The sequence below is a fragment of the Cervus canadensis genome, chromosome 28 (genome assembly GCF_019320065.1).
Source record: "Cervus canadensis isolate Bull #8, Minnesota chromosome 28, ASM1932006v1, whole genome shotgun sequence".
Lineage (NCBI taxonomy): Eukaryota > Metazoa > Chordata > Mammalia > Artiodactyla > Cervidae > Cervus > Cervus canadensis.
This window is the reverse complement of record NC_057413.1, coordinates 41,210,906-41,236,590: the sequence shown is the minus strand read 5'-3', so window position 1 is coordinate 41,236,590 and position 25,685 is coordinate 41,210,906. Positions and strand designations below refer to the sequence as shown.

The 25,685-nt window shown below is 47.6% G+C and overlaps 1 protein-coding gene across 3 annotated transcripts; it reads right to left on the bottom strand.

Annotated features, from left to right (window-relative positions):
• Positions 1-15,083: 15,083 nt before the first annotated feature.
• Positions 15,084-25,483, bottom strand: ARMC12 (armadillo repeat containing 12). Of its 3 annotated transcripts, XM_043450890.1 has the most exons (7): positions 25,454-25,483; positions 24,931-25,183; positions 24,084-24,229; positions 23,717-23,851; positions 17,008-17,181; positions 16,801-16,872; positions 15,084-15,448 (listed from the first exon to the last, which is right to left on the bottom strand). In XM_043450890.1, the coding sequence occupies exons 2-7, from the start codon at positions 25,088-25,090 to the stop codon at positions 15,119-15,121; spliced, it is 1,017 nt and encodes a 338-aa protein (XP_043306825.1). In that variant the 5' UTR covers positions 25,091-25,183; positions 25,454-25,483; the 3' UTR covers positions 15,084-15,118. The 3 variants fall into 3 exon arrangements, with proteins under 3 accessions (XP_043306825.1, XP_043306826.1, XP_043306824.1); XM_043450891.1 differs by having other exon boundaries at positions 24,084-24,257; positions 24,857-25,460; XM_043450889.1 differs by having other exon boundaries at positions 24,931-25,460.
• Between the last annotated feature and the right edge of the window lie 202 nt (positions 25,484-25,685).

The following is a 25,685-nucleotide window of genomic DNA, read 5'->3' as shown; positions in this document are numbered from 1 at the left end:
ATAATCAGGGTTAGATGAAGCCATGAGGGTCCCCTCAGGATGGGATTAACAACACCCTCATGAGAAGGGACCCCAGAGAGCTTACTGTCTCTTTCTCTCTGCCATGTGAGGACCCCGTGAGAAGGCAGCTGTCTGCCAGCCAGAAAGAAAATTCTCACCAGAACCGGACCACCCTTAACCTGGATTTTTAGCCTCCATAGGGTGAGAGATAAACATCTGTCATCTAGGCCACCAGTCTATGGTGTTTTGCTGTGGCAGTGTGAGCTGACTATTATAGAGGGTTTAGGTCTTTTCTTTAAGAAGCACAGCCCCCACTGTCCTCAGAGGGGTTTGTGTCCAAGATCTCTGTCAGCCCTCCCTGTATGAGTCATGGTAGTTAACAGTCTGTCATAACAGAAAACTCTAGAAATTTCAGTGGCTTGGCACAATAATGCGTTACTTGTCAGTCACGTAAATTTTGATATGTGGCAGGAAGACTCTCTTCCATCTCATAGCCACATCATCTGGAAGACTGGCCCCCCAAGGTCCTTACGGAGGAAGGGAGAGAGAGGAGGAGAAGGTACATGGACACCTCAGTGCCTTGGCCAGGCCTGACAGCTGCCTCTTCCACTCACAGACCGACCGTTGGCCACAACGAGTCACGTGACCCTGACCTTCTGCAAGGGAGGCTGGGAAATCCAAGTCCTGGAAGCCTTAGTGTCTACTATCGTTTCTGCTGCCTGTTTTATAGGTGAAGAACCCAAAGGCTCAAGGTAAAATAATTTGCCCAAATAACACAGTTAAGTCACAGGGAGAGATATCAACCCAGGGTGTTCTAGCTCCTGAGGTCAAGCTCTCCCCGTGCCCCGCTGCTGTGGGCAGCCAGAAGTCTTTGTTCCCTAAAGGAATTTCTGTCATCATTTCTTTCCTGTCTGTAAAGCTCATTGTGAACCCGAGAGGAGCCCCAGGGTATAATAATTCTTCGTGTGGAGTCACCTAGTTCCGTGAGGTATTTGGCCCTGCCTTGTGAGTGGTTGATAATATGTAAATAGTGTCTCTGCTCAGGAAAGGGACTGATCTGAGGGCAAGAGAACAATGGCTGTGTGTCAGGATTGGCAGGTTGAAATTCTTGATCCGAGGCCCAGGAACCTCAGAGAGGCTTATTGAAGGCCCTGAGCGGGAGGTAAGTCCCTGAAATTCTAACTTCTGTACAAAAAAAAAAATTTTTTTTTAAGGCACAGGACTGAATTAGCCTCAGAGACTGGTTCAGAAACTTCGGGGTTTTTTCCTTTTTTAATTTTTTTGAAGTCTAGTTGATAGAGCCTTCACTTTTTAAAATTATTATTTTGTTTGGCCATGCCTCACAGCATGCGGGATCTTAGTTCCCCGACCAGGGATTGAACCTGCACCCCCTGCAGTGGAATCTGAACCACTAGGGAAGTCCCACTAGTGCCTCCGTTTTAAGGTGAAGAAACTGAGGCTCAGAGACAGACGGGACTTCCCCAGATGACTCAGCAGAGCCCGGTCTGGACCCGGGCTCCTGACTCCAAGTCCTTTTGTACCAGTGGCTTGTTTCCCAAATCCAGCTGGCACTGATCACAAGCACAAATACAAGACCCATGTGCAGTGTGGGGGGTGGGCACCAGGTTACTAGGGTCCCTGAGACACCCGACCTGTGAGAGCGGCTCCAGCTCTGCCCTTTGGCCAGGACCCGAACCTGGGCAGCCCAGTCTCATGTGAGGAAAAGGAGGGCAGGAAGGCCTGGCTGGCGGGCCTCTGTTCTCCCACCCCCGCAACCAGCGCCCTCCTCCCCCTCCCCATCCTCAGACACCCTCCAGTGTCTGCTCCTTCCCTGCATCTCTCTGTTCGTTTCCATAACAATATTCTCACTGATCTACAGCAAAATGGAAAAAATTACGGCCGTGTGGTTTTTGTTCTTGTCGTCAAACATATTTAAAGAACCCTTCTTTATTTTGAAACTACATCCTTCCTACTTTCTTGGCCTTCCAGTGTGTTTTTATGAAACAATGGAAAATAAGACAATGCTAATAGTTTTATTTGGTTTTCCATGCTGTTTCTTGGCCAATATATTAGATATATATATATATACACAAATTCTGTCAGTTTCTCAAAAGTTTTGGAGCTTTTAATCAATCTGGGAAATCCAAAATAGAAATCTGGTGAAAACTGCCCTAAGTAAAAAAAAAAATCACCCATTTCTCTACTCATTCCTGAAGGAATGCTCAAGGGAGTCTGAGGAGAATGACGAACAGAGGCTGGAAAGAGCCTGGGAAGTAGAGAGAGCACAGTCAAGGCTCCCTGGGGAAGAGGACAGGCAGTGTCCGAGGGCACAGAGGTGGAGGCGCCGGGGTCCTCCATAGGATCCCCAGGACAGGCAGGGAAGCCTGCAGCCAGGGACAGTGCTCTTTCATGAGGGCTTGAAGGGGGACTACAATTTGGGCAGGCTGAGAGTAAAGGTTTGCAAGCAGGGGTCCAATCCCCTGGCAGTCCTGTGGCTAGGACTCGGTACTTTCACGGCTGGGGCCCTGGGTTCAATCCCTAGTTGGGGAACTAAAATCCCACAAGCTGCGAGACTTGGCCAAACTAAACATACAAGCAGGAGTCCAGAGGGACAAAGGTTTGGAGGTGAGAATGAAGAGGGGACAGGCTGGCTCTCTGCTTACAGAGGGTGCAGGGTGGAGTCGGGGGTGGTCAGTGCTCCAGGTAACTCGGGGGACCTTGGGAGTAACCCTAGTTGTGGTGACTCCTCAGTGGAAGGCTGGGCTGGTGGAGGCCGTGTTGGAGTCAGACCTAGCCTGGGGTCCAGGGGTTTCATGGGGTGGGGCTTCTCTGCTGCTCTGTGAAGACAGGAGGGGTCTCCTGAGAGAGGAAGAGGCCCGGTCCTGAGGGAGGTTACCTCACACCCATCCTCAGGTCATCTCTCTCTCTCTCTCACACACACACACACACACACACAGAGCTCCCATCTTATTTCTTCCCAGGACAAACTGGTCCTGGGGAGGGGCTGTCAGCTCAGCTGGGGAGGAAGACAGGCCTGGAGGGAGAGGACAGAGCTGACCACAGCCTCGCCTCCTCCAGAGGTAGCCAGCTCTTGGACCCGAGGCGTCTACCTGAAGGACAGAAGTGGGTAGTCACACCTGGTGGCCTGTGTGCTACTCCATTGCTCTCCACCTGCGGGAGCATCTCGACAGGTTAGCCTATGACGAGGCTTCCTCAGAGGGGCCACAGAGGGCTCCCCACAACCTCTGTGTTCGGGGGAAATGTTCGTGATGAGGTTCCTCAGAGATCTCTGAGCAGCTTCAGGTGACAGAGGGGCGGCCCGACCTGGCGCCCGGCCCACACTGCCCATGCGGATGGGAGCTTCGTCCTTCTCTGACTCAGTGGAGCCTCTGAGCCACAATGGTACTTAGTGGCTTAAACAGAGTGTTTCTGACCTCCTCAAGGAGCCATGATGTAATCACAACTCCTTTAGCTACACCTCAAAGAAATGCAAGACTAACTTGTTTTAAAAATAAAAACCAAGGGAGCAGCACTGGGCCAGCAGCTGTGTGAGGCTGGCCTCAGGGGCCCAGGGGCACACTACCTGATATTAGGTGTCTCCTCCTTGGCTTTAGCCTTTGTGGGGGCCTCAGTCTGTCTGTCTCTTGGGAGGGTAGCTGCCTCTCTGGACAGTGGCAGGGGGGTGGGCAAAGCTGTGTAAAGCCCCAAGCCCCTCCCCTCAGCACCCATTATACAAAACCCTAGAAGACTCGACTGGCCTCAGTTGGGTCAAGCAGTGTGGCCAGGGGGGCAGGGACTGTTACTGGCGGGACTTTGTGAAGCCTGGTCAGAGCAGGTTCCCAGAGGCAGGGAGATGGAGGATTGGGATGGGAATGGATGCCGGTGGGCAGGAGGATTGCTGTGCCTCCAGATGCAGAAATCCATCATGGTTAAGTTCCTCCAGCCAGGGGCAGTGCCTACGGAAGGGTCCTCAGAAACATGTGCCCACTGCCTCCTACCCCGCCAAAAGCCGTAAGGTATGTTCCATAGACTGCTGGGTTTCAATCTTTTTTTTTTTTTTTTTACTACAAAGATACTTTTTATACTGGTATTCAGAGAACTAGTGGATATTGTTGGCATCCATTCCAACTGACTGACTGTCATGTTGCTTGTTGAATATTTGGATTACTATCACTGCAAACGTGTGTGTGTATGTGTGTAAACACATATGTAATATGTGTATATGTGTATGAAACAAGTTTCACAAAAGAATACTAACATTTACTGTATGTGATCTGCTCTGAGATTTTCTATTCTATCTCATCTTTTCAGAATGTCGATTAGAAACTTATCGTTGCTGGGGGGAAGGATGGGAGAAGTGATAGGGAGTTTGAGATGAACATGTACACATGGCTATATTTGAAATGGATAACCAACAAGGACCATAGCACCTAGTATAGCACGTGGAACTGCTCAGTTATGTGGGAGCCTGGGTGGGAGGGGAGTTTGGGGGAGAATGGGTACATGCATATGTATGGCTGAGTCCCTTAACTATTCATCTGAAACTGAAAATATAAAAATATTGTTTGTTATTTGTCTATACACCAATAAAAAATAAGAAGTTTAAAAATTTTTTAAATATCGATCAGAATTTCAAATTGATTTCACTGCCCACTTATGCCTGTATTGAGTCCAACTAGTTTGACTGCCTAACCCAGTGTAGATACCTTGGCAGCCTCCATTGCCCATTCATTCATTCATTCATTTAACAAACATTTTAGCAACACTTCATCATCAGAATTCAGTTGCAGATAACAGACACCACTGTGCCTATTTTAAGCAGAAAGGGATATAATATAGTAACTGAGGGCTTATAAAGTCTTCACAAGGATTTGAGGGGTAGAATCTAGGCTGAACTTCCTGGAATAAAATTTATTTAAAAACTGAGCTGCCAAGGAAGCTACCAGCTCTGCCACTATTAGCAGGATGGGAGTCAGGAGGCCATTGCTGTGACTGTGGGCCCCAGGAAACACACCCCTTAGCTGTGCTCTCAGAATCAGAAAGCTGCCATCAAAAAGTATTGCCTGTATTTGCTCTGTCACGGGCCTAAAAGAAGAAAAATGTCTCCCACATTTCCAGCCCTAAGGTCCAGGGAGGAGGTGCAACAAAGGCCAAAACAAGTCAATCTACATCAGCCACCACTGGGACAAAATGTCTGGATGTGGCATGGGTTACTTGAATGGGGTGGAGGTTGATTTCTCTCTATAGGAAAACTTTTCAATGTTTACAGCTACAGATCACTTTGAATGTCAACCTATGCTTTTTATTTCTGTGCTTCTCTCTTTCTTTTTTTGGCCATGTCATGCAGCTTCGATTATATTAGTTCCCTGACCAGGGATTGAACCCATGCCCTTGGCAGTGAAAGCACAGAGTTCTAACCACTGGACCACCAGGGAACTCCCTGCTTCTCTTTCATACATATTTAACATGTTGGGTGTTGTTTTTTTTTTTTTTTAAATCACATCTCCATGGATCAAGGGTTTTGCGCCACCCCCACCTCGGGAATTTGTTAGGGAAATCCCATGCCTCCCAACCTTCTCCCTCCCTAACTTGCACGCCCACCCCGGTGCACTCTCAGAAAGGTGAGTTTCCCCTTCCTGCCCCCTTGTCCTTTCCTTCCAGCTACAGTCCAGAGAGAACGCTCCCTCTGCCCTGTGCCATTGTCAGTCCTTACTGAACTAATGCCCGGGGTCCAGGAGCTGCTGATTAGGAGCGCTGTCCTCTTTCAGTCATCGGTCACTTGAACTTGCTCACCCCCTTCTCAGTTTCCATGGCAATCATCATTTCCCCCTCTAAAAACAGTTGCTTCACAGACAGATGATGATAACTGCCATTTGTGGAAACCCAAGCAAAAAATGGTCCTGGGAGAGAATTTCCTGGTAGTCCAGTGGTTCAATTCCTGGTCAGGGAACTAAGATCCCATATGCCACATGGTTTGGCCAAAAAAAAGATGGTCCTAGGAAAGATGGGCGGATAGATGAGTTTACTCTTTGATGGACCCAACTCGCTCCCGTCCCTGGTACCCAGCTCTGTGCTCACCTGCCAGCTCCTACTTAAGAGGATACAGAAGGAGCACTCAAAGCTTGAAAAATATTTGTCTAATAAGAAAATTATGAAACAAATAAATTACTAATAGCAGAATTTCCTTTACCAAGACAGAGCTGTAGGATATACAAATAGGTTTGGCTGCAGCAAAAGAAACCACGGAACCAACGGCTTACTCTAAGACGGAAGTTTATTTCTCTTTCCCATAACATCCCAAGGATATGCAGTCCAAGGTGAAAATGGGGGTCTCATGGTCTCAGCAGTCCAGGCTGCTTTAGTTTCACTGCTCTGGCATCTATAATCATTCTCTTCATCAGCCTGGTCAAAGATAGCCTTATAACCTGTTCATATTTCAGGTATGAAGTGAAGGATGAGGGTGGGTGTGGGGGGGCCTGGCTGTTTGCTTTAATACTCTCCACTCCATCAGTCAATCATGGTCACATGACAGAGCCTAGCTGCAAGAAAAACTAGGAAATGCAGTGTCTACTCTAGGAACCCGTGTGCCCGGGTAAAAATCAGACATGGGCCACAGTCTAAAGTATATATATGTATATATATGTGTGTGTGTATATCTGTATTTGCCAGGAGGTATGCTTTCTAATTCCATACGTCATACTTACAGAGCCCTGTCTAATCTTAACCATGCCATCTCCATTCTATGTCCTGTCTCCTGGACTCACATTTGACTCCAGCACCCTCCCCCTCCCAGAATACAAGTACCCAGAGTGATATGAGAGTAGAGAGACCCTCCAATAAGGATTCATTTCCCTTTGTCATTCTTTGTCAATCTAGACCGACAGGGTTGGGCCACAGTGTCTCACAATTTACATACAACCCTTGGAAATAAAAAAAGTTTGCCAGCCATTTGCCCAGAGTATCACACTGGAGCTGGGCAGTTAACCTTGACAGTTTCTAGTCTTCGGAGACAGGATCTGTTACATAGCACCTCCTCCCCACTTTCCAATGATGGTGCCCCCAGCCTTGGAGAATTTTCCCTGAGGGTCCATCCAGAGGTCAGATCTTGGGAACCAGCTCACTGCCTTGAAAGTAGCTGAGGTTCTCACACTTGCTCTGGCAGCCTCGACGCCCCAGTGCTCTCATAGAACACCAGGAAATGCCAGAGATGGGACCCAAGTTCATGAACTCGGCTTTCTTTCTCTGCCTTCCTTCCCTCCTTTTACTCTATTGTATGTATCTAGGTCACTGTATCTTGAACAATGACTTGTAAACTATTTTAAGAAATCACATTTCTATGTTTTTCTATTACTGTTTGCTTGCTCCTTGCTCACTCATTTTGAAATCTGTTACTCGTTGGCAGATAAGCTATAGCAGGTGCCAAACATTTAGGTGAAAAAATACCTTTTCACTTTTTCCTCCTACTTTAAAGAAAGACAGGCACTTCTACTTAGTTTCAGCTGCAGGAGTCCTTGGCCCAGCTCAAGGAAACAAGATGTTGTGAGATGCCGCTGACTGAGACTCTCTGGGGTTAGGAGGAAGGGAGGACATCTGAGAAGAAAAACGGGACCTTCCAGGGTGGCATTTTGGTTCACCCTTTGGATCCATGGAAGCAGGTATCATAGAGGGTAAAAGCTCTCTCTACCCACTTCCTTTTTCTCTCAAAGGAAACTGTGTTGTGTTCCAGGACATTTGAAGGGCCATAGTTATTGGTGGGCAGGGGTCATGGGCATTAAAAGTCTCACACTTGAGTGTGGTATTGGTGATTTTTGTTCTCATTCTTGAGTGGAAGGAATGAACCAGTGGCAAGACCTTTGGAAGAGTCGCTTGTTGCATTCGTTACTTACTGTTGCATAATGAATTACCCCAAAAGTTAGTGGCTTAACACATCATTTATTACTTCACAGATTTCTGTGTGTCAGGAACGCAGCCACAACTTGGCTGGGTCCCCTGGCTCTGGGTCTGTTCACAGGTTGCCATCAAGGTGTCGGCAGGGGATGCAGTCACCTTCAGACTCCACTGGGAGTGGAGCTACTTCTAAGTTTACACAGGTGGTAGTTGGCAGAGTTAAGTTCCTTGCAGGTTGTTGGACCGACAGCTTCAGTTCTTCGCAGGCTGTTGGCTGTCCTTTCCATAGGATAGCTCACAACACAGTCATTGGTTTCGTCAGCACAAACCAGTGAAAGAAAAAGAATGGAAGCGAGATGGGAGTCACAGTGTTTTGTAGTCTAATATTTTTTTTTTGGCTGTGGCATGTGGGATCTTCAATCTTTGTTGTGACACACAGGATCTTTAGTGCGGCATGCAAACTCTTAGTTTCGGCATGTGGGATCTAGCTCCCTGACCAGGGATCGAACCCAGGCCCCCTCCATTGGAAGCATGGAGTTTCCGTCACTATACCACCAGGGAAGTCCCTGTAATCTGATCTTTAAAGTGACAGTTCCTCACTTGGCCATTGCATGATCAGGCCACTCAAGATGCCTGTTCTCTTGCTCTTTGTACATCTCCTGCTCGACCAGACCCTGTTTCACCTGCACCCTACTTGCATGAACGTGCTTGCCCCCTGCCCCAGCTAGTGGCTGATCTAATCCCTCAGCCAGAGGGGCTCCACCTGCTAGTTTATTAAGGGAAATACCTTCCTTGTGATGGTCGTTAATCTGAGCGGCTGTGAGGGTCATGCCCCAGCTGATGGTTTCCCTGGTAACTAACTGATGCGTCAACCTGACGTCAGTCCCCCTATAACTATTTGCCTCATTCTTCTCCAAGTAGCGAAGGTGGTGGTTGTGCTCTGCCTGGTCTCTGCTGTAACGGTGGGCTGTTGCTCCAAGACCTTCTGTTTCACACAGGTAAGATGCCCTATCTCTCTGTTACTGTCTCCAAGCTCTTTCTTCACTCGTGAGGCTAGGCAATCACAAGACTTGCAGGCCTGCAAGGTGCAGCCTGACAGCCATATCCTACTGGTAAGAAGCAAGTCACCAGGTCCAGTTCACATTCAAGGGGAGAAAATTACACAAGAGCAGTGGTAACATGGGAGTTTAGAGAAGAGAGGCTGTTTTAAGTCTTAAGATAAAGCCGAGGACGCCAGCCCTGTTTGCTTGAGACCCTGTGTTGGGATCCTGCTGGAAGCAATCCAGTGGGAATGGGCGTTACCTCATCTCTGTCTGTCAGGCGTCTCCTTCAGGAAATCAGTTATAGGAGTAATTGGCAGTCTGCCTGGCCAAATACCATCTACCAGCACCCCAGCCCATCTCATAATCTCATCAGAGGAAACTCTGACTTCCCTTTCAGTAAAATTTCAAGTGTAATAGTTTCCCACCCTGGAAAGCTCTTCCCTCTCTCCAGATCTCATTCAAGCCCATCTCTTCTCTGAAGTCTTCTTAGAATCAATTGAAAAGATGGAAAGAGATGTTTCTTTGGAGAAATAACTGCCCAAAGATAAAATAACTCTGCAGATAACGAAACAAGCTAACCAGCTGGAAGTCAGACTGAGGGATGGGATAGATAGGTGGCAACCATCGGTGTGAACTTTCTCTTCTCTTTGGCAGAGAACCTCCCAGAGGGAAAACAGGCGCGTCTAGCTGCTGAGTGCAGATTTGTCCTTGTTGATTTTTGTCTTGTCTTTTTTGGTGGCACCTCGCAGTTTGTGGGACCTTACTTCTCAGACCTCAGGGATTGAACCCAGGCCATGGCAGTGAACTCAGATGGCTCAGATGATAGAGAATCTGCCTGCAATGGAGGAGACCTGGGTTTGATTCCTGGCTCTGGAAGATCCCCTGGAGAAGGGAATGGCAATCCATTCCAGTATTCTTGCCTGGAGAATCCCATGGACAGAGGAGCCTGGCAGGCTATAATGGGGTCGCAAAGAGTCAGACACGGCTGAGTGACTAACATATTCACATTCATGGCAGTGAAAGCACTACATTCTAACCATTGGACTGCCAGGGAATCCCCTGGTCCTTGCTGACGGATGCCGCCTGTGGCAGGCCTTTTCTTTTTTTATTAGCATATAGTTGCTTAATAATATATTAGTTCCTGCTGTACCGCAAAGTGAATCAGCTATACACATACATATATCCACTCTTTTTGGATTTCCTTCTGTTTGGTCACCCTGTGATGACTTTTAAATACTCACAAAGTGTTTGACACTCTTCAAAAGGTAGCACCTAACTCCCCTTGTCTTGAATGTGAACTGGACCTAGAGACTCCCTTCTAACAAATAGAAGGTGGTGAAAGTGATAATGTATGACTTCCGAAGTTAGGCCAGAAAAGGCACAGCAGCTTTTGCCCTGTGCTCTGTTGGATGATTCACTCTAGGAGAAGCCAGCTGCTATGTCACGAGGATGCTCAAGCATCCTTGTGAAGATGCCCATGTGTAGACAAACTGAGGCCTCATGCTAGCTGCCAGCACCAACTTGCCAGCCACATGAGTGGGCCTCTTGGAAGTCACCCTCCGGCCCCAGTCAAGTCTTCAGATGACTGCAATCCTGGCCAATGGAACTTGACCTCAAGAACAACTTGAGTGAATCAGAAGCACCAAGTCAAGATGACTCTCAAATTCCTTCGAGAGCTAACAAGCGCTTATCGATGTTTTAGGTTGTTAAGAGGAAAGGAGCTGGAGAGACAGGGCAGGAGGAGGAGATTTCTGCTTCCCTGTTCTAGCGTACTTGACGGGCAGGTTCCTTCAGCGCCAACGGCTTCACCAGTGCCCAGGTCCTGCAGCGGTCAGCAAAACCCGGTGACCAGCAGGTCCTCCTGGCACTGCCTCCCGGGCAGCAGTGTCAGCAGAGTGCCTCCACCTCCTGCAGCTTCTCCAGCATCCGGTACCTGCTGGGCACGTGGCTTCTCCAGCCGGAGGTTCCTGCAGCACTCATGGGTTCTCCTGTTCCGAGGAGGGGGGGCTCCTGTTCCCTGCCCAGGCGGTTTTGTCGTGGGCTGAGCGCCTTTGGCTCGACACATCCCTGAGAAGAGCTCTCCCTGGCATCTAAGAAGGCAGACTTCTGCAAGTGCCCCTAGCATGACACCAACGTGACCTTCCTGCTATCTGGCAAGCCACAGACTGTTCTCTTCAACAGGATCTTGATTGTCAACCTTGAGGTAGGAGGCAGGTATCACTTCCTGGAATGCTCTGTTTCAGCCTTAGTCTTGGGTGTAAGGGCTGCTGCTGTGTCTGCCGTTCATGTATTTAGAGTTCTCTTTACTCCTTACTGGGCTTCCCTGGTGGCTCAGACGGTAAAGAATCCGCCTGCAATGCAGGAGACGGGAGTTCGATCCCTGGGTTGGGAAGATCCCCTGGAGAAGGGCAGGGCTACCCACTCCAGTATTCTTGCCTGGAGAATTCCATGGACAGAGGAGCCTGGAGGGCTACAGTCCATGGGGTCACAAAGAGTCAGACACAACTGAGCGACCAACACTTTCACTTTACTCCTAACTAACCAATTCTTCATTTCTTATAACAGGGGATTGGACTAACAATTATTTTTAAATCTCCCTGTTCAAATTATGGTGTGGTTTCTCTCCCTTGATTGGACTCAGACTGATACACTAAGTTTTGCCATAATTTGTTATGCAGCAACCAATAACCAACACAGCACACCCCATGTCATTGTCCACTGCCAGCTCTCCTTTCATTACCATCGGCTAATTGTTACCATGTGCCTGCCCATAGCAGGCTTTTCCTTCAAGCCTTTTATAAGCAGTCAGATAGGACCTACTGCAAAAAGAACAAAATTTATAAGACCCAAGCTTTAATTTGCCAAATGCCACATGAGAGACTCAGATGAGAAGTGCTGCTGGAAGCCTCAAAAGCAGATACAGTTGAAGAAAACTCTAGACTACCACAGGTCATGGGGACAAAGCCCATGGGAAAGCAGGAAGACAAGCCCTGTAGGCAGGGAGAAGTTTGCATCAAAACCTCAGGGGCAAGACTAAACATGACAGGATTAGGTCAGCTGTGACTTGTTAGCTCCCGTTTGACTAGTGAAGAGTGCTGACATGCTTGGCTAGTGGCAGGCAGGATGAACAGATGCTGAAGGGCCTTAAATGCAAACCGAATTCATTTGGTGCTATTATGTAGCAAAGGGCTCCAGTGACCATACCTTCCAGGACAAAATCCTGTCTGCTTTCCATGTAGGTATACTTGCACTTGTCAGATCAGGTGACTTAGCTTTGGGGCTGAGAAAAGTTCACTTTGGTGGTGGGGAACCTCTGAAGGTTTTTGAGGATGGTGCAATGTGGGGTTTTGATCTTTTTTTTTTTTTAATTTTTTGGCCATGCCACATCGCATTGCATGTGGGATCTTAGTTCCCTGACCAGGGATCAAACTCATGCCTGAAGCAGTGGAAGCACAGAATCTTAACCACTGCACTGCCAGGTAAGTCCCAGTGTGGGATTCAAAGATTAGTTTGCAGTGTGTAGGACTGGAGAATGGAGGACAGAAATAGGAGAATGACTTCCCAGAAGTCCTGACGTGGGGGAGAGTAGAGCAGTGGGAATTGGCGCATGTGATGGGGAAGAGAATTTAAGGTGACTCCCCATACCTTGCTGGTGACATGGGAGAATGGAGGAGCTGGCAGAGAGGTGGGTAGGATGAGGTTGGCATTTGACAAGTTCCATTGTCAAAATGACTACTGTAGCCAAGTAGCAGGGAGGAGCAGCCTAAGTCCTGAGCCCAGGAGAAAGAAGAGAGCTGGTGATTCAGATCTGGTAGTGATTGTTCACCCAGAGATGCTGATCAAACTTGGGGAGATGGTGATAAGGATGGTCCCTTAGTAAGAACTGGCTATCTTGGTGAAAAAGTAGGTGGATAAAATGAAATCAATCTTGCATCAATGGTTGCTGAGCCTGGATGAGTGTCCACAAAGGTTTCTACTTTCCCACATGTTTTGCAAGTTTTCATAATAAAACATTAAAAAAATCTGGCTCTCTGATCAGCATATCCTAACCTATACCCTTCCACCCACCATCCATCCACTCAAGTGATGGGGTCTTGGATCAGGTAAACAGTGGGGACAGATTTGCTCATAGTTCAGTCCTAAACTGGCCTCTAAAATCCAGAAGCATTGAGGTCTTTCTCAACTGCCACAGACTCTGACTTAGAATCCATGGTCTCCTCTCACGGGGCTCAAGCCAAAGAATATGAAAGAAAAAGCCCAGTAAAAATTAGGAGGTTCCACTCCTATTTCTGCCCCAGAGCAGTCATGTGACCTTGAGCAAGTCACTTTTCCTGCCCCTCCACCCCCTCAGCTGACTTCTCAGGAGCATGTGGTAAGAAAAAGAAATAACTGGGGCCATTTTTTTTTTTTTCTTTTTTTTCCGGGGCCATTTTTAAGCCCTGAGATTTGGCAGTTGCTGTTACTGTTGTGTAGCCCAGCCCATTCTGAGTAATCCAGGGCTATACCGTCTACAATGCCACAGTCTCTCTCACTGATTATCTCTGGCCTCAGTCCCCAAACCCACCCTCTCCCTGAAACTCCCTGAAAGCATTGGCTCCACATTCAAATTTAAAAGCAGCAAGAGACGGGGAGGGATACATTGGGAGATTGGGATTGGGACATACACACGCTACTACATATACAACAGGTAACTAATAAGAACTTACTGTATAGCAGAGATCTCTACTCGGGACTCTGTAATGACCTACATGCGCTCAAACAATGGGCAGAAGACCTAGACAGACATTTCTCCAAAGAAGATGCACAGATGGCCAACAGGTACATGAAAAGATGTTCAACATTGCTAATTATTAGAGAGATGCAAATCAAAACCACACTGTCACCTCACACCAGTCAGAATGGCTATCATCAAAAAATCCACAAACAGTAAATGCTCGAGAGGCTGTGGAGATAAGGGAACACTCCTGCAGCGCTGGTGGGAATGTAAATTGGTATGGCCACCACAGAGAACAGTATGGAGGTTCCTTAAAAAAACTAAAAACAGTGCTACTATATGAGCATGCAATCCCACTCCTGAGCATATATTGGGAGAAAAGCATGATCTGAAAGGATACATGCACCTGTGTTCACTGCAGCACTGTTTAAAATAGCCAAGACATGGAAGCAGCCTAAACGTCCATCAACAGAGGAATGGATACAGATGTGGTACATATATACAATGGAATATTACTGTCATTAAAAAGAATGAAATAGTGCCATTTGCAGCAACATGGACAGACCCAGAAAGTGTCATACTGAGTGGAGTAAGTCAGATAGAGAAGGAGAAATATCATGTGACATAGTTATACTTATGTATGTATAGTTCTTATGTATGTACATATGTATGTATTTATGTACATATACTTATGTATGTATAGTACACACTTATGTATGTATATTCCACATATACTTATATGTGGAATCTAGAAAGAAATGATACAAATGAACTTCCAAAACAGAAACAGATTCACAGACTTCAAGAACAAGCTTATGGTTGCCAGGGGAAGGATGAGGGGAAGGGATAGTTAGGGATGCACATGTACACACTCTTGTATTGAAAGTGGATAACCAACAAGGATCTACTGTATAGTACATGGAACTCTGCTCAGTGTTATATGGCAGCCTGGACAGGAGGGAAGTTTGGGGAGAATGGATACATGTATATGCATGGCTGAGTCCCTTCACTGTTCACCTTAAACTATCACAACATTGTTTGTTACTCGGCTACACCCCAATACAAAATAAAAAATTTTTAAAGAGTAGGTATATGTGTAACTGACTCACTTTGCTGTATAGCGGAAACTATTACAACACTATAAATCAACTATACACCAATAAAAATGATCACCCCCCAAAAATAAGGGACTTCTTTGGCTGTCCAGTTGTTAAGAGCCCACACTTCCACTGCAGGGGGTGCAGGCTTAGATCCCACATGCTGCATGGTCTGGTCACAATAAATAAATTTTAGAAAGCAGCAAGAGGAGGGAGTCTGTCTAACTGAACAGGGAAGTGGGGATGCGTCTGAGGAGACAGGCCCGCGCTCTGACAGGCGGTTATGCAGCTAAAATCCCCACCCAGCCCGGAAGGCCCAGCACAGACACGGCCCCCCGACCTCCTCTCCCACACTCATTTATTGGCTCTCCGTAATTTTATTCCCCGTTATTAAAGCAGGAATGGCTGGGTGGGCAGGAAGGCCGGATCCCCACGTCCTGGGGGCACTGCAGGCTGACTATGACTTTGCAGGCCTGGATCTGAACATCCTCCTCAGGGTGGATGACCAAGGCGAGCAGCCGGTCTGCCAGTCGTGAGTCGTCCCCAAAGAGAGCTTCGTGTAAAGACTGTTCGTTGTAATGCCACTTCACGGCGCGGTAGTGGGGTGAACTCCGGCCTTCGCTCAGCCGCTCTGCAAACACCAGGACCTCAAACAGCAGACTCCCAGGCTGTGTGGACTGGAACAGGTTCAGGAAGTTGGAGTGTACCTGTGAGCAGGATGCAGCGAGGAATCAAGTCCAAGGCAAGTTCTAAAGTTCCTCCATCCTCCTGCTGCCTCAGCTGCCCAATATACCTGAGTTTCAGATGTGACTGTGTCAGAATCTTTTGGTTTTCAATATCATTCTCTAACATAATTCCATTGTGGTCATAAAACATGAGTAATATGATAATATTGATTCAGGGAAGTTTGTTGAGCTTCCTTTTAAAGCTTAGCATGTGATTAATGTTTGTAAATACTTTGTGTACTTGAGAGGAATGTGCATGTACTAATTGTCAAGTGTTCCGGATATATCTAATGGCTTAAGCTTATTTGTGTTATTTGCAGCAGGTGAACCTTACTAGTTTAAGATATTTATCTATTAATTGCTGAAACAATAGTTAAAACCTTCCAAATCTTCCACTATAGTGGTAGATATGTCCTTTTTTCTTTATAATTATTCAGTTCTAAGAAGGAAATCCTGCTATTTGTGACAAGATGGATGGACTCAGGGAACACTATGCTAAGTGAGATAAGCCAGATAGAGAAAGACAAATACTGCATAGGATCACTTACATGTGGAATATTAAAAAAAAAAAAAAAAAAGTCAAACATATAAACAGTAGGAAAGTAGTTGCTGGGGGCTGGGGTGGGGCGTGGGAAACAGGGAAAGGTTAGTGAAAGGGTACATGTGTTGTGCTTAGTCGTGTCCGATTCTTTGCAACCCCAGGCTCCTCTGTCCATGGGGATTCTCCAGGCAAAAACACTGGAGTGGGTTGCCATGCCCTCCTCCAGGAGATCTTCCCAACCCAGGGATCGAACCCAGGTCTCCCGCATTGCAGGTGGATTCTTTACCGTCTGAGCCACCAGGGAAGCCCAAAAGGGTACATACTTTTAGCTAAAAGATGAAAAAGATCTGAGGATCTAATACAAAACATGGTGACTATAGTTGATATTAATAATACTGTATTATATAATTGAAATTAGCTAAGAGAATGGAACTTAAATGTTCTCACCAAAAACAAACAAATACGTGAAGTGAGGAGATAGTTGTGTTAATAAATTAGATGGTAGCAATCTTTTCACAATGTTGTAAGTAATTTTCCCCTATTATTAAAATACCTAGACTAATTTGTGTCACCTGTGTTCCTGACTCTCAGAGTTCAGAAAGTCCCTCAAAGGAAAATCTGATTCTATTGAGAGGACAGGAGCAGGGTGGTTGGCAAGATGTATCTAGTGCAGGGGCAGAAAGAGGAACAAGATGCTCTTATCAGGGCTCAGTCTGCCTGAAGAACCCACGATTCCTCCTTTCCCAATATCTGAGTTAGCACCCATCGGCCCGCCTAGCAGTTCCTTTCTCACGTGGCAGTTCAGAATATCATAGAGAAGGTCGTTCTTCTGTGCCAGGGTGCTCAGCAATCGTATGGCTTGCACCTGAACAAAGGAAAGGGTCACACGTGAGAAGGCAGGTGGGCCTGAGCAGGGATGACACGAATCTCTGCTCTTCCCTCTAGGCGTTGTGCCAGGGCCGGGCAGGGGGTCGGGGCCTGGGCCCCCGTCCTCAGGCACCTGTGCCAGGATATAGTCCGATTGCAGAATCTCCATCAAGGCAGGCATCACCCGTCGCAGCTGTGGATGCACAAAGTCAGGCAGCGGGAAGTTGTTGAGGAGTCTGAGGCCTGCAATGTGTAGCTCTGAGTCCCAGATGGTGGAGATCAGTTCCAGCACCTTGATGGCGTGTTCCTGGGGAGGGGCGGGGGGAGAAGAGAAGGGTTTCCTGCCTTCACAGGATGACCCTCAACATCAGCCCACCCTCTGCCTCCACTCACGACAACTGAGCCGACCCCACAGACAGTTCCCCAACTTAAACTCTCCCCATGGTTTGACCTAGTTGACCCCTCCCACCTCCTTGAAAATCTGTCTTCACTCGACTTCTCTGTCACAAGCTTCTTTCCCCAGTTCTTCTGCCAACCTCCTCTTCTCTCTTCCTCCCTTAGTGACACGGTGTTAAAGACTCACAGACTCAGTGTTAAAGACTATCCATATGCTGATGCCTTTCAAGTTCCTGTCTCTAGCCCAGACCTCTCCCCAAACTCCAGACTCATAGATCCAAGTGCCAATTCCACTTCTTTCCCAGATCTTACTGAACCTCTGAGTTAACACATTCCCATCCCCACACCTGCTGTCTCCACCACCCTTCCTGTCTCCACTGTTGGTTACACCTGCCTTCCAGTTACTCAGACCAAAACTCCCTGGTCTTCCTTGACTCCTTTTACACCCTTTTCTAATCCTTCAGAAAATCCTGCTGGCTCTACCTTCAAAATCGACCAACAATCAAGCGACTCCTCGCCATACCCCTTCCACCACCCTGTTCCAAGCCAGCAGCAGCACCTCTCCCCCAGGTTTCTGCAGTAGCCTCCTCCTCTCTGCTTCCAGCCTTTTCCCTGCATCTATTCTCAGAACAGCACACGGGCTGGACATTCACTCCTCTGCTCCAGAGTCGCTGGTTCATTCAGGATAAAGGCTAAAAACCTTACAGTGGCTTACATGGTCTGATGTAATCTTCCCCTGTTCCCCCCATTACTTCTTTGCCTCATCTCCTTTTCTCTCCTCTGCCCCCATGGTTTCCATCACAATGGCCCCAGCCGCTCCCTGAAAACGCCAGGTACACACTTATCTTAGGGTCTTTGCACAAGCTGGTCCGTCTGCTTAGAATGCTCTCCCTCCAGATATTCGTAGCTCACTCTGACTCTTACCTCCTTCAAGACTTTGCTATTTAATGTCACCTTCTCGGGGGTGGGGGCCTTCCCTGACCACTCCCTCCTCTAAGATGAGAACACCACTCCCATCCCCGCCTTCCTTATCCACCCCCCTTTTATTTTTTCCTATACCACTGTCACATGGAACACACTTTTTGTTTTTAAATTTTTATTTTCAAATGATTATAAGTTCACTAGAAGTTGCAAAAACAGAGAGGTCCCAATGTGCCTTCCACCCAGTTTCCCTCCATAGTTACATCTTAAATAATTACAGTATCAAAACCAGGGAAATGGTATTAGTACAATATCTATGTATAGTTCTGTGTCATTTTATCATGTATGTAGATTCATGTAACCACCACCGCAGTCAACAGATTATTCCATCAGAATCACCACAGATCACCCTTGTGGGTGATCTTATTGTCACACTTTACCCCTGCCCATCAAAACCAGCCCTCACCAGTGTGGGCCACCAATCTGTTCTCCACCTCTCTGATTTTGTCAATTTTGAGGTTATATAAATGGAAGCATATTTTGTAATCTGAAGCTGATGTTTTCCACTCAGTATAATGTCCTTGGGATCCATCCAAGTTGTCGTGTGTATCAATAGGCCATTCCTTTTCATTACCGAGTGAGGTTCTATAATACTAGATTACCAGTTTGCTTAGTCATTTATCTATTAAGAGCCATTGTGGTTATTTCCCCTTTTGACTGTTACAAATGAAGCTGCTGTGAACAGGTTTTATACCGATGTAAGTTTCTATTTCTCCAGGATAAACGCTCAAGAGTGGAATCCGTGGTTTGCACGGTAAATGTAGAGTTTTTTGTTTTTAAACTACCAAACTATTTTCCAGAGTGGCTGCTTTACCGTTTTACATTCCCACCAGCCACGTATGAGAGGTTCGGTTTCTCTCCATCTTCACCTGCATTTGGTACTGTCACTAATTTTTTAGTTTAGATCATCTAGTAGGTATATAGTAATATTTTGTTGTGGTCTTAAGTTTGCATTTCCCTAGTGTCTAGTTAGGAGAAGGCAATGGCACCCCACTCCAGTATTCTTGCCTGGAAAATCCCATGGATGGAGGAGCCTGGTAGGCTGTGGTCCATGGGCTTGCTAAGAGTTGGACACAACTGAGCGACTTCACTTTCACTTTTCACTTTCACACATTGGAGAAGGAAATGGCAACCCACTTGTGTTCTTGCCTGGAGAATCCCAGGGATGGGGGAGCATGGTGGGCTGCTGTCTATGGGATCACACAGAGTCGGACACGACTGAAGTGACTTAGCAGCAGCAGCAGTAGTGTCTAGTTAAATGTTAAACATTTCTTCATGTGCTTATTTGCAGTTGTATATCTGCTTCAGTGATATATTTCCATATCTTGTGCCCATTTTCTAACTGGATTTTTTAAAATATTGAGTTTTCAGAGCTCTTTATATAAACTAGATACCAGTCTTGTGTCAAATATGTGGTTTGCAACTATTTTCTTTCAATCTGCAGCTTATCTTTTCATCCTCAGGGTCTTTCACTAAAAAAAAAATGTTTTTAATTTTGATGAAGTTCATCATTTTTCTTTTATAGATTGTGCTTTCAGTGTCATTTATATGACCTCTTTATCAAGCCCTAGACCCAAAAGATTTTCTCCTTTGAAATTGCAGCATTACCTTGATGTCAGCCTTCTTTACCACTTATTGATTTTTCTCAATAGCATTTGCCCCCATGAAACACTATATGTTTCACTTAGGGTTTTTTTTTTTTTAAGATTTTTGTTGATTTTTAATTATTTTTGGCTGCACTGGCTCTTTGTTGTTGCCCTCAGACTTAGTTGCTCCATGGGATGTGGGATCTTCCTGTACCAGGGATCGAACCTGTGTCCCAGGCATTGCAAGGCAGACTCTTAACCACTGGACCACGAGGGAAGCCCTCATTTATTTGTGTATTGCCTGCCTTGCTTTCTGCTAGAATTTAAGTTCGCTTGGGATAAGGTTCCTTCTTGTTCCATTCCCTGTTGTATCTCATACGCCTAGCACGGTGCCCCAGCATGAAGGAAGTGCTCAATATACATCTGTTGAATGAAAAAAGGGATCTTGGCTTCTGAGCTGCAGATGCTTGGGGCTTATTACCAAAGGCAGGCACCTTACAAGATATACCTTTGTAAGGCATGTAAGAAGGACGCCAGAAGCCTGGAGTGGGAAGCACACACTTCCCATTAGTACCCTGCTCCTTCCTGCCCTCATCTCTCGCCGACTGCTGAGACCTGAAGGGCAGGTAGGAGTTAGCAAATCTGGGGTGGGCTTTCAGGCAAGAGCTTTCAGGTGCAAGAGCTGGGAGGGGAGAGAGCTTGAAACACACAGTGTAAACAGCTGGGGTGTGGGCAGGGAGGTGGAGCTGGTTGTACACGTTAAAAAAATTTTTGTGTATTTTTATTTGGTTGTGCTGGGTCATAGTTGTGGCATGCAGGATCTTTAGGTGCAGCATGTAGGATCTAGTTCCCTGACCAGGGGTCAAATCTGGGTCCCCAGGATTGGGAGCGCTGAGTCTTAGCCACTGGACCACCAGGGAAGTCCCTGGTCATATATTTTCTGATGAGAGCCTTGAGGAAGACCCAGCAGGGAACTGACGCGATCAGATCTCTCTCAAGAGGGTGGTCTGGCTCAGGGAACAGGGGCAAGCTCCATTTGGATGTTGGGTCAGAGGGTCTCCAGACTAAGTGGAGCGGCCGGCCATGGGTCTGGAGGTCAAGGGAGCCTGCAGGCTTTAGACAGAGACATAGGAGAGCACACCTAGGTGGAAACTGAGGCTAGGGAGTGGCTGCTTTCACCCAGAGAGTTAGGTCCTCAGCATACAGACCCTGGGGGAAGAAAGGAACAGTGGTGCCCATGCCACTTGCATTGGAATCTCCTGAGGGGCTTATGAAAAACAAAGCTTCCCTGTTGAACTGGTTCTCTGGGTGGAATGCCCTGAAATCTTCATTTTTAACCAGCTCTCTTGGCAACTCTGATATGCATGAGAATCACAGCCTTAGGACAACTGAGAGGGCTCAGAGATGAAGCAGAAGCAGCCATCAAGTGGAGACTTCAAAACCTTTTTTTCCTCCAAAGAAAGTCTGATGCAAAAAATTTAAAGTGTGAAAAGACCAAGTGTTGGGGAAGAAATGATGCAACAGAAACACTCATGCGGGGCTGGTGGAAGGTGTAAACTGATTCAGCCCTTCTCAAAAAGTTTGGGCATGCCTTTCACCTGACCATCCCACAACTGCATACAGGCCCTAGAGAAAGTCTCCCATGTCCCAAGGGCGATGCATACATGAATGCTCACGGCACCATGTGCAAACGACTCAAATTAACTACCCATGAGCAACTGGATAAATAAAACTGCAGGATATTCATGAACTACAATACTACACAACAATGAAAAAGAAACAGAGCAGTCCCTATCAATAAGGATGAATCTTTCAATGTTGGAGGGAAAAGACAAACCACAGAATGCAAACTGCGGACGTTCAGATCCCTGAAGCATAAAAACATTCCAATTATATTTTACCTATTTTTGCCTGCTGCTGTGACCTGCTAGAAAATGATAACACATGCATACATGATAAAACTACAAAGACAATCAAGAAATTGATGAACAAAACGCAGAGGAATGATTGCCTCTGGTGGGGGAGGAGGCCGGCATTAAGGAGGGGCGTCCAGGGGCATCTAGCCAATTGGTCATGTTCTATTTCTTAGCCTGAGTTCTGATTATGTGTGTTCTGTTTTTGTTTTAAATATTTATTATTGATTTATTTGGCTGTGGCTGGCACAGGGATCTTTAGTTGCAGCATGTGGGATCTGGTTCCCTGATCAGGGATCGAACCTAGGCTCCCTGCATTGGGAATGTGGAGTCTCAGCCACTGGACCACAAGGGAAGTTCCGGTGTTTTATTGTTACCAAACACGCATAAAATGTTCGCATGTCTTGAATATTTTAGCCATTTTTAAGTAAAATATTTTGGGAGAGATCATTTGCTAGGGAGAGATTAGAGGTCATTAGAGGTCAAGGAAGATGTTTTCTGATTTTGCCTTTTAAGATGGAAGGAATAGAGCCTGTTGAATCTAATGGGAAGGAGACAGGGGAGGTTATACAAGACAGAGTTTAATCAAGGAGAGGGGCCCTCAGGGGAGGGGGATGCAGGACTGAGACGATCATTGAACACAGGCAGGAAGAAAGCCTTTTTTTCATGGCACCAGCAGAAAAGCAGGAAAGGATGAGTAACAGGTAAGTCTGAAGGCCTAGCAGCAGGAAGCTGGGGGAACTGACATTTGGTGGCTTCTGTTTTCTCCGCATCGTAGTAGTGAGAACATTAGTGGTCCAGCCACCAGCCCTAGACCAACACAGCATGGGGTGTGGTCTGACAGTATATCTAGTTTTTGTCCCTGATTGCAGGCACAAAGTTCCTAAAATCCTTGCAATTTCCTGCTAGGAGTGTTTTTGATTTTTATAATGTGCCTCTTTCCATCACCCCTGAATTTATGCTAATGAGGCAACTCTAGGCAGACCCCTGGCTTCCTGCTGCATGAGGTCAGAAAGACCCAGCTGGGATTAGGGGGCTGGAACGTTCACCCCCATACCTGACCTCTGGGGAGAAGGGTGGGGCTAGAGACTGAGTTCAATCACCAATGGCCAATGATTAATCAATTATGCCTACATAATAAAGCCTCCATAAATACCCCTACACGACAGGGTTTGGAGAACCTTGGGTTGGTGAATATATCGCACTTGGGTTGGTGAATATATCAAGGTGCTAGGAGGGTGGCAGGCTTGAAGAAGGCATGGAAGCCTTTCCCCCACATTCTGCCCTTGCACCTCTTCCATTTGGCTGCTCCTCAGTTGTATCTTTTCTCCCCTTGGCTCCGAAGTGCGTGTCACGTGGGATCTTAGTTCGCCAACCAGGGATCGAACCTGTACTCCCTGAATTGGGAGCACGGAGTCTTAACCACTGAACCACCAGGGAAGTCCCTCCTCAGTTGTATCTTTTATAATAAACTATAAGTAAAACATTTTCCTGCATTCTGTGACTCTTTATAGTGAATTATCAAGTCTGAGGAGAGAGGTCATGGGAACGTCCAACTTTACAGCTGGTTGGTCAGAAGTGGGAGACAGTCCTATGGGACTCAGCCTTCAGCGGTGGGGTCTGTACTAACCCCAGGGAAACTTGTCAGAACTGAACTATAGGACACCCAGCTGGTGTCAAGAGAGTTGGCTAGTGTCAGAAAGAACCTAGGGGGTTTCTGTTTGCAGTTCAGAGATTCTCCAAGGGACCGAGTTCAGTTTTATCCTGGGATTCAAAGACTTTTCTGCCCCTATTAGGAAACTGATCACCATTTTCCCACCAATTTCCAAGGAAAAACATATTTCTGGCTTTCAAACTCAGACCCAAACAGACTTCTGGAACATGACCATTCATCCTAAGCCCACTAAAGGGCCCACGGCCTATGGATGCCCCGCGTGCTCTGCCCCACCCTCATTGCTAGGCTCACCTGGATTTTGAGCCTGAATTTTCTGATGCCAGAGAAAGCTTTAAGTGTGTTCAGGGCTTGGATTTTGACACTGTTGTCCTTGTCATCCAGCATGGAGCCCACCAACATGACGTCATCGTTAGTACAAGTAGAGGCCTAGAGTGTGCCAGGAGAGACGGAAGAGGCAGGAGAAGCGGGTGTCCTGGTTCCCCCCCACACACGCCCTCTCACCAAGACCCCTCAACACAACCCCTCCCACCATCAGAGAGACAGGTCCCAGGACACGGTCTGGCTAGTCAGGGGGTTGTGGGGCGGGGACCAGGACACACACTGGTGGCCCCCAGGGGGCAGGCTGATGGGGAGGGGTCTCCTGCCTCCCTTCCCTCACCTCGGACTCCAGCAAGTACACACAGCGCGTGATGCTGTGTAGGATCATGCTCTTGGTGTACGCATCCTGCTTGCATTCCAAAGAATTGAGAAGCCTCCGGAGCTCACCTGAGTCCCGCCCGTGTCGCTCTCGCTCGATTGCCAGGCCTAGACAGCCACCCCAGACCGGTTCAGGCTGTGGACTCAGAGGTGATGAAAGAAGGGGATTGGGAAGCAGGGCAGAGGGACCTGGGAGACAAGGCTGCCTTGCCTTTTCTGAAGAGAAGACTTCCTGCCATAGGCAGGACCACCATGTACAGTTGATCAGGGTGTGCACTGCACAAGGGCACCACCTCTAATGCTGCATCATTCATATCATAAACAAAAATGTTTTGTACCTTTACCGTAACAACTTTCTGGCATATGGCAGTCATACACCGTGTTTCATCATAACTGGTATATGGCAATGATATTCCAGCAGGTGGCAACACAAAGTCTTGCAGAAAGGGTTTCTTTCTCAACTTTGCACTGACTGAGCGGTCACAGAGGTTAGTGGAGGCTCTGGGCACATAGGTCCCCCGGTTTTCCCTTGGGGAGAACTGCTGACACCAGGTTTCTACCCATCCTAGATGCCAGAGTGAATGCAGAATTTAGGGACCTGCCAGATGACTCCTGAGGATGCACCTGAGTGCCATCCACTACCTGGGCACCCTGCCCCAGCATCTCTAGAGTGGGTCTGGGGAAGATGGAGGTGAAAAAGGCACAAGAGAGGAATGTGGAGGAGTCCCCTTGGGCCCCTCCAACACCGGAGACCTGGGGAATAGGTACCTCCTGGGGCCGAGCCCTCTCCCCAGGGCGGGGACACTCACGGGCGATGCAGATGGGTGAGGCAGAGCAGAAGGGCGGCTGACATTTTATGCCAGCCTTGATGGCCTTGTAGAGGAGGTAGACGGCCCCGGCGCCTGTGGCCAGGCTCACCACACCTCTGCGGATGTCCATTTGCCCCGGGCTCTGGCGGATGCAGGACATGCCCGAGGCACCCAGCGAAGACCTTCCGGAACCAGAACTCCAGCAGGGCCAGGAACCAGGGCACCAGAATCAGAACATGGGCAACAAAGGGAACTGGGGAAACAGTAGGATGGAGGGTGGCGGTCTGGGAACAGGGCAGCCAGGGAGCTTTGGAGGCTGCGGGAAATCAAGTTCAAGACTCCAGGGAAACAGAAGGTCTGGGGCAGGAAGGTCCCTCACAGCCCCCATTTTTAGGGGACCCAGGTTGGTGGGGCCCCAGCAGCCAGCTCCAGAGGCTTCCTTTCCTCCATTAGAGGGCAAAGTGAAAAGTGAAAGTGAAGTCGCTCAGTCGTGTCCAACTCTTTGCGACCCCATGGACTGTACCTGCTAGGCTCCTCCATCCATGAGATTTTCCAGGCAGGATTACTGGAGTGGGTTGCCACTTCGTTCTCCAGGGGATCTTCCCAACCAGGGATCGAACCCAGGTCTCCCGCACTGCAGGCAGGCTCTTTACCGTCTGAGCCACAAGAGGGCTTCACCATTAGAGGGCAGCAGAGGCCCAATTTCTGGAAGTTTGCTGGGGGGGGCGGGGTTGGGGTGCTGGGATGTGGCCCCT

Bases quoted from the DNA above. Each gene is read 5' to 3' on its own strand.
- ARMC12 (XM_043450891.1), bottom strand. From the start codon at position 25,090: ATGTCCTGCATCCGCCAGAGCCCGGGGCAAATGGACATCCGCAGAGGT. The intron at 17,182-23,716 runs GTGAGCCTAGCA...GCCCCTCCCCAG, and splicing joins AATTCAGGCTCAAAATCCAG to GAACACGCCATCAAGGTGCT. The intron at 16,873-17,007 runs GTGCCTGAGGAC...TCCTTTGTTCAG, and splicing joins CGGACTATATCCTGGCACAG to GTGCAAGCCATACGATTGCT.